Source organism: Capsicum annuum, chromosome 8, assembly GCF_002878395.1.
Source record: "Capsicum annuum cultivar UCD-10X-F1 chromosome 8, UCD10Xv1.1, whole genome shotgun sequence".
NCBI lineage: Eukaryota > Viridiplantae > Streptophyta > Magnoliopsida > Solanales > Solanaceae > Capsicum > Capsicum annuum.
This window is the reverse complement of record NC_061118.1, coordinates 173314068-173328555: the sequence shown is the minus strand read 5'-3', so window position 1 is coordinate 173328555 and position 14488 is coordinate 173314068. Positions and strand designations below refer to the sequence as shown.

At 33.6% G+C, this 14488-nt stretch overlaps 1 protein-coding gene across 1 annotated transcript; it reads left to right on the top strand.

Annotated features, from left to right (window-relative positions):
• Nucleotides 1-89: 89 nt before the first annotated feature.
• On the top strand, nt 90-2874 carry LOC107840635 (probable flavin-containing monooxygenase 1). Its single transcript, XM_016684552.2, has 5 exons — nt 90-708; nt 1291-1528; nt 1678-1853; nt 1966-2327; nt 2405-2874. The coding sequence occupies exons 1-5, from the start codon at nt 256-258 to the stop codon at nt 2742-2744; spliced, it is 1569 nt and encodes a 522-aa protein (XP_016540038.1). The 5' UTR covers nt 90-255; the 3' UTR covers nt 2745-2874.
• Nucleotides 2875-14488: the final 11614 nt, after the last annotated feature.

Below are 14488 nucleotides of genomic sequence, written 5' to 3'. Positions count from 1 at the left end.
TATATTTTTTAATTTCCGAAAAGCTTGGTTACGTGTCTCAATTTTCTTCTACTTTTTGAAAAGGATATGCGATTTTGACTTTTTAAGGCAGAAATACAACTAACTGAACGATGCACAAAATTAAATTTCCCTCTGTATAAAGGGCAATTGATCAAGCCCTCTAGCTATCCATCATCCTCACATTATAACAGGGGTAGAAAAAAAAAAAGAGAGGAGAGAGGAAGTGCGGAACCGTGGCCCGCCAGTAACAACACAATGACAAATTCAGACGGCAGAGAAAGCAAAAAGAAGGAGGTGATAGCGATTGTTGGAGCTGGAATAAGCGGCCTATTGGCCTGCAAATACTGTCTTTCTAAAGGATTTGATCCCATAGTGTTCGAGTCGGAGAGTAGCATTGGAGGCGTGTGGACTAAAACTGTTGAGAGTACTAAGCTGCAGACACCAAAACCCTTTTACCAATTCTCTGATTATCCATGGCCTGATACAGTAACCGAATTGTTCCCTGACCAGCAAACGATGTTGGAGTACATTGAATCGTACGCAAATCACTTTGATTTGGTCCGACACATTCAGTTTAACAACAAAGTATTGAGCCTCAGTTATGAAGAAGATAATAATGACGGAGAATGTAATTTGTGGGAAGAGGCATTTAGCAGTAAAGGGAAATGGAACGTCACTGTACAGGACACTCGAACCCTATCCGCACAGGTAATTAACCATCCTTCCAAATTATTGATGTTCAAGTTAAATATATTAATTTTATTACCTGAAATTTAGTAGAAGAGTACAAGCTGCGGAATGCATATTTTCTTAGTAATTTGTGGGGAAGACGTTTTCAACTTTCAAGTAGAGCATTTAAAGTTGCTAAAATTCGAAATAGATGTGTGGAATTGGAGCATACAGTTTCACTTTTGTTCTCTTTAATCATACCTCTCTTTCAACTTATACAATTTTCTACTTGTTCTTTCGTACTCCAATTAAGACTCTTCTTTGGCTTTAAATGAGACGCATACAGTTTCACTTTTGTTCTCTTTAATCATACCTCTCTTTCAACTTATACAATTTTCTACTTGTTCTTTCGTACTATCTTCTCTCTCTAGTGCTCATCTTCTGTTGGTAACTCCATTTCTTGGCGACTTACTTGACTTGAAAAGTATTCCCCCCTAAGTGAACATCTTTCCAATATCAATTAACTTCTTTCTCTCTCTTCTTCCCCATATGATCAGTCAAGCTCTCATAATCGATCCCTCATATGTCATCTCTTTCATGGTTGGTTGAACTTGTGTGCAGGTATACAAAGTTGATTTTGTAATAGTTTGCTTGGGAAGGTTCAGCCAGGTTCCAAACATCCCTGAATTTCCTCCCAACAAAGGACCCCAAACTTTTGAAGGCGAAGTAATCCATTCAATGGATTATTCCAAAATGGACTCCGCAGCTGCAGCAAACTTTGTCAAAGGAAAACATGTAGCCATAGTTGGGTTCCAAAAATCAGGAATGGACATTGCCATGGAATGCTCCACAGTCAACGGTAAGTTGTACTAGAGGCGAATCCAGGATCTGAAACTTACACTGCTACAGAAACTCATATGCTCCAAATCTGCTACTGAGATGCATGCTACTTGTGATCTTCCATTACCTTTGTGCCTCTTTATTGTTAACAAACAATTAATGTTGCAGGGGTTGAACGTCCGTGCTCAGTTGTAATCAGGACACCACATTGGAACGTTCCTGATTATTTCCCGTGGGGATTCCCTATGGCTAATCTGTATTTAAATCGATTCTCAGAACTTACGGTGCATAAACCCGGTGAAGGCCTTCTTTTGCATCTCTTGGCTACAATTTTCTCACCTCTGGTAATTTGTTCATATGATACTGACTAAAGTTAAAATGACTACTCCAATTAATATGGATGTTGTGGTACATGCATGTAGTATTATATTGATCTATTTTGCTCAAATTGTATAGAGATGGGCGTTCTCAAAATTTGTGGAAAGCCATATAAGACACAAGCTCAAGCTTTCAAAACACGGGATGGTGCCAGAGCATAGTTTCTTAAACGAATTGAGTTCGTGTTTAATTTCTACCGTGCCAGAGGGCTTCTATGACAGAGTAGAGGAAGGAAGTATAAAGCTCATCAAGAAAGCAGAGAATTTTGGATTCTCGAAAGAAGGTATCGTGCTTGACGGTCAGGCTGAGCCAATAAAATCCGACTTAGTCATACTCGCTACTGGCTTCAAAGGAATTGAGAAGCTCAAACACATTTTTGAATCACCAAAATATCAAGAATTCATAGCAGGCTCAGATGATTTTGCAGTTCCCCTCTATAGGTGAGTAATAAGTATGTATTTTTCGTGGACATGCACCAGAACTATATATCTCACGTGAAAATAATCATATTTATCAGGGAATGCATTCATCCCCGAATTCCACAACTGGCAATAATTGGATTCTCAGAAAGCATAGCTAATCTATTCACATCGGAAATAAGATGCCGATGGCTGGCGGAGTTTCTTGATGGAAAGTTTAAGCTGCCTGACATCAAGATGATGGAGAAAGACATAGCAGAATGGGATAAATACAAGAAGAGATACTCAAAGAAGTACTACAGGAGATCATGCATCGGTGCATTGCATATTTGGCACAACGACCAACTCTGCAAGGACATGGGATGGAATCCTAAAAGGAAAAGGGGATTGTGGGCTGAGTGGTTTGAACCTTATGGACCCCTGGATTACTCTGTCTAATACAACAGCCCCAGGGCCATCCCTGTTATTTCAAGAATAACGGATTCTCTTTTCCTATGTTTTTTATGTTCAAGCTTTTCTGCATGCTTGTGATGGTTGTTAATATAATATCATATTTGTTACGGAAAAAGGCTCAAAAATACTCCTGAACTATCTGAAATAGCTTAAAAATGCACTCGTTAGATTTTTGGCTCAAAAATACCCCCTCTGTTAAATATTTGGCTCAAATATACCCCTTCCTCTGATGGAATTTGAAAAAGGATCAAAAATACCCCTGAACTATCTGAAATGGGTCAAAAATACCCCTGTTAAATATTTGGCTCAAAAATACCCCTCCCCTTAACGAAATTAAATTATTTCGATTGAATTAAACCCTAACTTTAACTTTTTAACCTTAATACTTTAATTTTTTTTTACATAAAAGTATTTTTAAAATTTTAAAAATAAGATAATAAAAAAAAGTATTTGAATTATAATATAAATTGGTTGAATTTGATTTGAAAAATAAACATACATTTATTCTAAAAAGGTATTTTCATTTTATATCTTTTTAATCTTTAAAGAAATGAACGAAATATAAATTAACGAAATTAATGAAATATAAATTTTCACTTAAAGAAATTAACTAAATAAAAATTAAATGACGAACTTTATATAAATTAACGAAATAATCGAAATAATTTAATTTCGTTAAATATCCCTCTGTTAAATATTTGGCTAAAAAATACCCATCCCCTTAACGAAATTAAATTATTTCGATTGAATTAAACCCTAACTTTAACTTTTTAATCCTTATACTTTAATTTTTTTACATAAAAGTATTTTTTAATTTTAAAATAAGATAATGAAAAAAAGTATTTGAATTATAATATAAATTGGTTGAATTTGATTTGGAAAATAAACATACATTTATTCTAAAAAGGTATTTTCACTTTACATCTTTTTAATCTTTAAAGAAATTAACGAAATATAAATTTTCACTTGAAGAAATTATCGAAATATAAATTAAAGGCAAAATGGTTCGGTGGATCCTTGTACTATATCCGTTTTGTAATGTGGACACTTCTACTTACATGTTTGTCATTTGGACCCTTGAACCCATTAAAAAGCAACATTTTAAATCCCTCTGACGGTGTGTGTAACACAACCGCGCCACGTTAGCTGCCACGTCAACTTCCACATCACTTTTTAGTATTACACTAAATTTATTTGCCCACGTCAGCTGCCACATCAGCCGCCACGTCATTTTTAAGAGTTACATTAAATTTTATGTTATTTTTAATTAAATATTAAAATAAATTTAATTAAATAAATTTCTTTTATAAATTGTAGAAATTCTAATACACAAATACAATACATTTTTCATTTAAATTAATTTAAATTTTCAACTATAAATTCTAATATACAAACATAATAAATTTAATTAAACATCAAATTTTTGAAATTTTTCTCCAATTAATTTAAGATTTTAACTATAAATTCACATACACAAACATAATAAATTTTTAATTTTTATTTAAATATCCTTAACAATTTGTAAAAGTTATAAATATAATCCTAAACAAAACGAAAAATTTAAATTGAGAAAGTTAATAAAAAAAATAAAAAATTAAAACAACAACAATAAAATCAGCCACTACTGAAGTTCAACCACGACGATGAACAACAACAACAAATCAACCACGATAATTTTTTTTTTTTGACAATGAACAACAACAACAAATCAACCACAACAAAGACATCTTACTATTTTCTGAGAATTTGGGATATATGATGAAGAATAAAAAGAAGACGAAGAGAAATCCTTGGGGCTGTGTGGGTAGGGCATTAATGGTGACGACTATGGCAACCATGGCTGGACAGGGGGACGGGGGGAGGGGGGGGGGTGCTAATGGTGGTGGTTGTGTGTATGTGTATATCGTGAAGATGTAAAAATTAAAAAATTGGAAGAATAAGATGAAGAAGCAGGAGAGTTGTCATGGTCATATGCCCATTCGACCCAATTAAAAATCACCTTAAACAAATAAAAATAAATAAATTATTGTCTATTTTCCCAAAACCTTCCTGCTCCTATAACTGTCAGCGCCACCATCTTCCGCCGTAAAAAATCTTCAAGATTCCATAAATGGCTGAACTTCCTGTCAATTTAGAGAAACCCACAAAGTTGAAGATGTAAAAAATGAAGAATCTGATGATGAATTAGAAGAGGAAGAGGAGGAAGATGGGGATTTGAGTGAATATGTTGTGTGATTGTGTTTTGGCGTATGAGAATAGTGAGGAAGGAGCGTTAATGACGGTGGTGGACGGCGGGGGTGGGGTGGTGTAACGCCCCTATTTTTTAAAATCGAAATGCTACACGGTGCTCATGAATCCGAGGAACCACAAACTAATCCATGACTGATATCTGTACCTGTACACTGCATATGTAACGTAATAATGCGAAAAACATGAACATGTGGCCATAAGGTTTAACTGAATAAAGAATCTGTCAAAACATAATATCCATATGGGTGAAAGATACCCAAAACAGTTGAAAACTGAATCAAATCTGAACATAAGTCTGAATACTGAATCTGAAAGCCTCTAAGTACTGTCTGAATAAGGAGTTGAAGGAACATGTCTCCAACAAACTCCGTCTAGCAAAACTGAGCTGAAATAATAAATGAAATAAAATAATATCACCCTCGAATAGATGAGGACTCACTGCAACTCTGCGGCTGGAAGCTACTGCTGATCTGGAGCTCTTGTCTCTGAACCTATGGTATAACATGAAAGAAAGCATCATAGCGCAAATGCATTAGTACAACTGGAGTACTGAGTATACGAGTGAGGCAGGCTAATGCAAAAGGGTTTACATGCATGAACGTTGCTAACTGACTGACTGATATGAACGTGAGAGTGTAAACATACATACATAGTAACTAAGGTCGTGAGTACGTGATAGCTCGATCTGTACGCTAATACACGGTTTACTGATAACTGACATGGTTGAAACTATAGTTCTGATGACATGGGCGACTGTATCTGACAGTCTTAAATCTGATGAAACTAACTGAGTTCCGCACTATAACTGAATTTGACTGTATCTGACAGTCTCGGTATACTGATTTCTGAAGAACTATCTGAGTTCTTTTACTGAGACTGAGTCTGAAACTGTGGGAGGTAGTTGTTTAACCGACATGCCCCATATGTGCCATTATGGCTAAGATGGGGTCCAATCTCTGCCCTGACTGGAAGGGTGTCAATACCGCGCCACTGGTAAGGACAACATGTGAGCAATCCTCATATAATAGGTAACTCTAGTGGGAACGGTGGGAACCCTCATATAACAGGTTAAGCCACCTCATCTACCCTCATATAACAGGCTGCGATGTCTCAACCTATGCTGGCTACATAGTTCTGGAACACAAGGATGACTGCTAAGAATCACACCCTCATATATAGGTGAGTTCCCATCCTTGGGATCACTCAGTGCTAACTCTTACTCTCATCTGAAGAGACTAAACATGATTCAACTGACTGTACATGGACAGATTAACTGACTTTCATTGACTGACGGAGTAGTACTATTATCTGAGAGTTAGCTGGGATCATGGGATTTTTGAGGTTTCCTGAGTCACATGACTGACTGAACTCTATAGATTATAGCTTGACTGAGATTATCGTGACAACCTGACATGGCTTTAGGCACAAAACTATATTTTTCGGGTACGAATACGCCTAGGACTCGATAGAAGAAAATTGACACACATGACATGACTTGATCACAAGATTGGAGTCCACAATTCGCTATATCATAAGTAGGGGATAGTATATTTCATGTATTTAATCAACACCTCAAATATGGTAGGGAAAGCATGGATATAATTCGCACACAAAATTCATATTTTCATCATCATACATGCTTCATGCTATCACCATAAGAATACATAAATAGCATGGGCATTCATATTGAAGTGTATCACTAACATGGACTTGTCATTTAGATATCATGAAATCATGTAAATATGAACTTCTAACATCCTAGGCATTTTATCAAACACCTTACATGTATTCTTTAAGGCATATCAAGAAAAACCCAATGGGACAAAACCTTGACTAAGGAAAAAAGAGTGCAGTGTGTACTTACTCTCCCTGATTAAAACATCACTTAACATCTCGAAGATGTCGCATCCCAATCTTGTATATCATCTTCTCAAATGTTGAGATTGACAATCCTTTGGTGAATAGATCTGCTAAATTGTCATTTGAACGAACTTGTCGAACATCAATATCACCATTATTTTGGAGTTCATGCGTGTAGAAACGTTTTGGCGAAATGTGCTTTGTTCTATCTCCTTTTATGAATCCACTCTTTAATTGTGCTATGCATGCTGCATTATCTTCATATAAAATAGGGGTACTTCATAATCAATTCATTTCGGCATATTTCCCATGTCAGAAAATAATCTATTGTTTTTGAAAACTCTTCAAGAGTTCCAATAATTTTCAAGTTATAGATTTATGCAATATAAGGATTATAGATAAGTTTCTCAGAAACTTTTATATGCTTCAAATATTTTGAATCCTTAGCAAGTTTTCATGCAAATTTTGTCAAGTGATAATATTCAGCATTTCATCTGTGACATGTTCAAGTGTCTGGACTGCAAATCAAATAAGTGTTATGCTTATCAAGATGCATCCTTTTATGTCTTTTCAATGTATGTTCATCAATGTACAAATATTTTATTTGTCAAACACTCCGAGTATATATCCAGTAGTGCGCATTGTTAGTTGCTTCATTAAAGACTTTGCCAGGAAAATCCCGTGGGATAAAACCTCAGCTAAGAAAAAAGAGTGCAATGCTTGCATTATACTCACATTATTTAAAACACACTTTATTTTTATTAATGATGATCCGCAATTCATAAGTGCACCAACTGCACTAAAACATAATACTTACCAATCATTTCCATGAGATCAAAATTGATTTGTTTTCAAGTTAAGTGATCTTTATAATCATGGGGTATCCAATAGAATCGCTTTATAACATTTTAAATCCTTCAAGAATTTTCATATAACTTTTGTCATCTAACTAGACATGACAATAATTTATTATATGTATTCAAACTTTTCAATATTGTCAGACTGAAACAAACTTTATTTCATCCACCACAGGAGAATAATTTTTCTAAAATAACACCAGAAACTTTGTGAAATCTTTATGCCCCAAGGCACAAGTCATACTCGAATTTTACATTTACATAGTAAATCATTTGTACCCACTGACATTATACCTCTGGTCTTTGAATTATGAGTCCAAATATTCACTTTTCAAATAAAATAAACTACTTGAATTATATACTTTTATTTGGCCAATAATTTATCTGTCCATACTCTTTGACAGATTTGTATCTAAGATCTTCGATACTATTTATAATATTGAACGCTATATTATCTCAAAGATATCATCGACGATTGATTGATATAGGTTCCAATAAGACATAACTTAATGAAGATCTCTTCATTTTCATTACTTATTTAGGTACCTGAACCTTTGCCAAGGTTTTATGAAGTGTTATGTCGGTGCCAAAGCACTTGCCTCATTATCATGACCATCTTGATCATTTGCTCCTTTCCTTCTTCAAGAAATTTTATCTTTGGAACCAATTGGTCTATTACTCTTCAGGCGTGTCATAAACTCTGTCCTTTTACGGACTTTTCATTTGAACATTTTACAGTTAAATTATCATATAGAGTTAACAAACATATCTGACAATTAGTTTGCAACATTTTGCAAATAAATTATCTCTTGAACTTCAAGTTCACATATACATTTTTATGAGGATCTAGATAATTCATTTCATGCATAATTTTCAACTGTTATTCAACTCTCCTCCTAATGTTAGAAAATCTAACATTTATTCTCAACTTTATCTTGGAATTCATATTTGTGCATTGTGATGAAGCAATTGCATCATATGCCGCACACTAAAATTTTTTTAGATGAAATTTATCTGGTTCTTGACCTTGAACCAATAGTAATAGGGGAGCTTTGTTGGCTTGATACATATGAATGCTGCTGCTATATTTTGAATGGCACATCTCATATCAAATTTCTTTTGGGAGAGCTTTGTTCGAGCAAACAACTTTGCAAAAATCAAATTGCAAGTTAATAGAAAATCACATGTGACCATATCAAGATGCATCTATTAAACTATATAATAGCAATCGGTCCACATGGCAGGCGAACGGGCCCATATTCACCTTTTTATATGTTCCAAAAATTTAAGAAATACATCCCCAACCTTAGCTGGTACAATAATCAATTCATTGTGAGAACAAGCAACACAAGAGAATTCATGAAGAATCTTTTATTTCTTTAATATATGACCATATGAATTCTCACTTACTTTTGCATCACATTTGAACCGGGATGGTCAACCATCATACCAATTGATATTTGTTTCAATAAAATTTTTAATTCACTATTGCATGTGATTCTGTCATCATGCACATATTTGTGTATTACAATAAAAAGAAAAGCACGGATGGCCTTACCCACGTTGATTGTAATAATATAAACATATAACATCTTTTCATTATTATAGTCTCAATATAATTTATTTTTGATAGGATGTTTGAAACTTAATAAGTTTCTTTTGAGACTTACAACAATCTCAATATTATGAACAATTTCATTCCTCCAGATAGTAACACTTAAGCTCTTTTGGAGCTCTCAATTAATTTTGTGTACTACACATATTTCACATACCATTCACATGGTGAACATCTCCTTCAAGGGGAAAATCATATAAGTACGACCATAATCATAAAATATTATATAGGCAAGACTTGTTTCTTGCGTGTACCCTTTGACAATCCATAATAAATATATCAAAAATATTTATGACATAAAATAAAATTTTCTTTATTTTTCTCAAACCTTCCGCAGAGGTGAGATGTGACACTTATCCAACCATGCATCAACACATCCTTATTAATAATTTTTATCTCATCTTGACAGATTTATTTCAAGAATGGTCGAGTATTAACGATGCTTATCACAAATCTCATTCTCTTCAAGGAATGAATTATAATCATATTCACATGCTTCATAAATTTTCATTAGAAGCTCATTCTCGCGCTATAAAATTTATTATATTTACATGACAGACCTCAGCATCACTTTGAAAGGTCAAGTGAGCCATCACTTTAGATTTCTTTATTTTGATAGAGGATTTACAAAACTTATATCAAATTAGGTCGCACAGCAATTACGTGTTCAATGACCTTTCATATCATGCTCATTAGTGGCAAAAATTACCTTCATCTTTTGAAGGATCATTTGAGAACTCATAATGTTCTTCGAAGAATATAACCTTCTAATTCTTTAATATATATTTTGTGCAATATTCAATATTCACACTTTTGAGATAACAAAATCGTTCGTGCCAACTTATGAACAAATTTGTACTAGTAAACTTCAAGTTTACCATGTCATATGAGTTCTACTTAGTAAATTTCAGATTTACTAGAACATGAATAATTCTTCAAGTTTACTATTTTGGAGTATATTTCATAATATTTCTTCTCAATTATTCTGCCTCTTATGGAGGTGTTACTCCTATCACATTCGCCCCAGGGAATGGATCTGTAGTTTTAACAATCAAAATTCTCATTCCCTAGGAATGAAATATAATGATGTCTTAAGCCTATAAAATTATGATAGCTTAGAATATCTTTCAAGATATTGCTCCTTCATGAGCAAATTGAGGCGTACATATAATATAACGAAATGTTTTGCCCTTGTTACGCCTATATTCATATTCATAAATTCAATCCCACGTCTTCTTTCAGACATACTATGCACTGCATGTTAGCATATTCAATGGGATATGTTTCACGATTTTTCACTTAACACGCATTCTTTTGCCTTATCCATCATAATATCATCAATATGGTGTATTGAGATCCAATCTCAATGCCTTATCCATATAAAGGCGTCTTAGGCATAAATTGATAGGACTTAAACCCAATATTTTATCATGGCTCATTGGGATTCTAACCCACTATTTTACCCTTTCAATGAGATGAAACTTGAATTCACCGTCTTATAATCAATGACATAATATGTCAAATTATACAACAAAATTCATAACGGACCTTTAAATAGTCTTTTCCTTAAACAAACAAAATACATAAAATTTGTAAATAAATAAGCATCCTTAAAGGCAAACATATATAGGAAATTATGACTTTTGTACCTACATCACGTACTTAACCAATTCTTTGGTTATACCTTTGCATAACCATATCATTGAATCCTTCAAACTCAATTAAATTGTTAGAGTTAAATTTTACGGTGAAACTTCATATCTCATCTTTTGGTAGATGTTCACTGAAACAAATAACATAAGAAATAACTAACCTTGAAATCCCTTGGATTTATAATCTCACCTTATTTGACAGAGTCTCGTACTGATAACGTATTATAAAATAATGGAAGAAACAAAGAAAATAAATTGCATGATTTATATATTATGTATTGTTATATATTGTTGAAAATTACAATTCAAATTTAAAAAAGGATGGAAGACATCCATTTAATTATTTCTTAACAATATTGTATTATATAGCTTTTACAAATAAGAAGCAAAGGCCAAGTGAGAAAAAAATAAAAGAAGAGCAAAATGAATTATGTAGAAAAATCTTTATATCAATATATATGTGTGTATATATATATATATATATATATATATATATATATATATATATATATAAGAGTATTAGTCTATCCTATGTGGCATGTCTAAGAATCAAGAAAAGCTATTTATCCTTTTTTGTGGTTTTCTTGAATTTTTTTTTTCGTTTTTTGATTTATCAATCAATTTGTTTAATAATTAAAATACATGAATCAATCACTACTCCTACATTTATTTATATCCTTTAATATAAAAGTTTAATGTTTTTTATTTTATCACTCTCATGACCTTTGATGATCATAACTCCTTTCATGATTTCATTTCATATTCCATATTGTTGTCCTATAAATAGAAGCATTATAAGGCTTCTTCCCCCATCAACAAAATTAAATATATTTTATTCACTATATATTTTTTGAACTTACATATATTCTCTTAAAAAGATTCATTTGTGTACCTTCTAAAATATCCTCCCTATTCTTTTCTTCTTCTTCTTCTTCGTGTATTATTCTTTTGACATTTTAATTAATTTGCTTTACACTAAATTTATTATTATTATTATTATTATTATTATTATTATTATTATTATTGTCCTATATTATTTGTAACTTCTAAGCAAGAACATGTATGATTTAAATCTATTTTCTTATAATTTTTATTCGTAATGTATTATTTTTTACATGAATAAGAAGAAGACAGTGAACGATGAAATAAAGATGAAGTGATGATTTGAGGAGTAGGACATAAGAACCACTTGATATGAATGTCCTTTGTAGAAACCTATTTGAGCATGAATTGAGATCATAGAGGTCTCCTAACTCAAGGACGAGTTGAAAGCTTTCCTATTGTTCGAGTTGAGTGAGCGTCGACACTTGGGTCAACTTCAATCGACCATTACTCTTTGTATATAATGAATTAGAGGGACTACTATATATCAAATTAAATCTCTTTGAATTAGCTTTCCAACGATACCAATTTCGCCAAAATTCGATACCTAAGCTAAAAGTTACAGCCATTTTCGTGAGAGGAAGTAAGCCAGGGCGATAAGTGAGGCGGTGGCCTATTCCTGCCAGTGTAATTTCCTGCAGTCAAGCTCCGCGACCAAGAGGGTTATTTGGGTCATTTCCCACCCTTAAATAGCCCCAATAACACGAGATTCAGCCTCTAATAACCAAATTATACCCTCATTCTCTCAAATTCTCTCAAGAACACTTCTTAGGGTTTTAACCCAAAGATTAAAATATCTTAAGATTTTACCGTGGATTTTCAATAATTCTTCGAGATTCGGAATCCCCATTGCGAGGGATACAAGAAGCACCCATCAATTGTTCAAATAGCATCCCTAAAGCATGAGTTCATTCAAGAGTCATAAATTAAGGTACGTGGGGTTTTCCTAAAATTTCATGGACAAAGAAACCATCTTTAATTCATGCTAACGGTTTAGAAATCATGATTTTTAAGAAAGGGGTTTTGAATTTACGATTACTAGCATGTTTTAGAAGCCTTGATCAGTATTGACTAGGCGTTTAGGAATATTTCCCTTTTTTCATGTTCTAGTTCATGCTATGGAGTTAGGATGTTCCTCCTTCACACTCTAATTCGTGCTATGGTGTCACCCATACGAAAAAAAAGTTATTCTAATTCTTTTCTTTACTATGGTATTCTCAGATAATGCTCTCAGATTTATTAACCGAAATTTCAGAAGTCACACAAAAGGCTTGAGAGGAGCTCCCTGATGTGTCATAAGTCCCTCAAGTTTAAAATTGTGTCCTTGTTCTTAAGAGGCGTTCACTTAAGACAAAAGTAAGATGTGTATTCTTGGGTCATTAGATATTGTGTGTCAAGTTTCTATCTCTTGCATTCTTGATATCATTGTGTTGTTGAACTAAATCTTGTTGCCTCATGATTCGTACTTACATAAGTTATCACCTCCAAATCCAATGTGTATGATTTGAGCATAAACACTTCGGGGGGATCCTAAACGCTCAACATGAATCAGCTTCTTAAAACAAGTAAGGGCAAGTCAGCTAAGAATTCAGTTTTATGATAGAAGTTTAAATGTTTCAGATCAGTTACATCCTTTCTTAGTAGACACATCATGTCCATGTTATTTCATACCTTTAAGCTTCAATGTTCCTACCCATCATTCGGGGACGAATGATCCCAAGGGGGAGATAATATAACACCTCGCATTTCGAGCTAGAACGAAAACCGTCATATCTATGTGTAGATGATCCAAAAGCCTTAAATCCTATGTAAATTTGGCATGCTAATCAATTATGGAGTGTGGAAACCTATTTGAACATGAATCGAGATCATAGAGGCCCCCTAACTCAAGGACGAGTTGAAAGCTTTCCTATCTTTTGAGTTGAGTGAGCGTTGACACTTGGGTCAACTTCAATCGACCATAACTATTTGTATATAATGAATTAGAGGGACTACTATATATCAAATTAAATATCTTTGAATTAGCTTTCCAACGATACCAATTTCGTCAAAATCCGATACTTGAGCTAAAAGTTACAGCTATTTTTGTGAGAGGCAGTAAGCCAGGGCGATAAGTGAGGCGGCGCCCTGCCTAGTCCTGCTAATGTAATTTCCTGCAATCAAGCTCCGCATCCAAGAGGGGTATTTGGGTCATTTCCCACCCTTAAATAGCCCCAATAACACGAGATCAACCTTTAATAACTAAATTATACCTTCATTCTCTCAAATTCTCTCAAGAACACTTCTTAGGGTTTCAACCCAAAGATCAAAATATCTTAAGATTTCACCGTGGGTTTTCAATAATTCTTTGAGATTCGGAATTCCCATTGCAAGGGATACAAGAAGCACCCATCAATTGTTCAAATAACATCCCTAAAGCATGAGTTTATTCAAGAGTCATAAATTAAGGTACGTGGGGTTTTCCTAAAATTTCATGGGCAAAAAAACCATCTTTAATTCCTGCTAACGGTTTAGAAATCATGATTTTTAAGAAAGGGGTTTTGAATTTATAATTACTAGCATGTTTTAGAAGCCTTGATCAGTATTGTTTTGGTCTTTAGGCCTTCCCCCAAA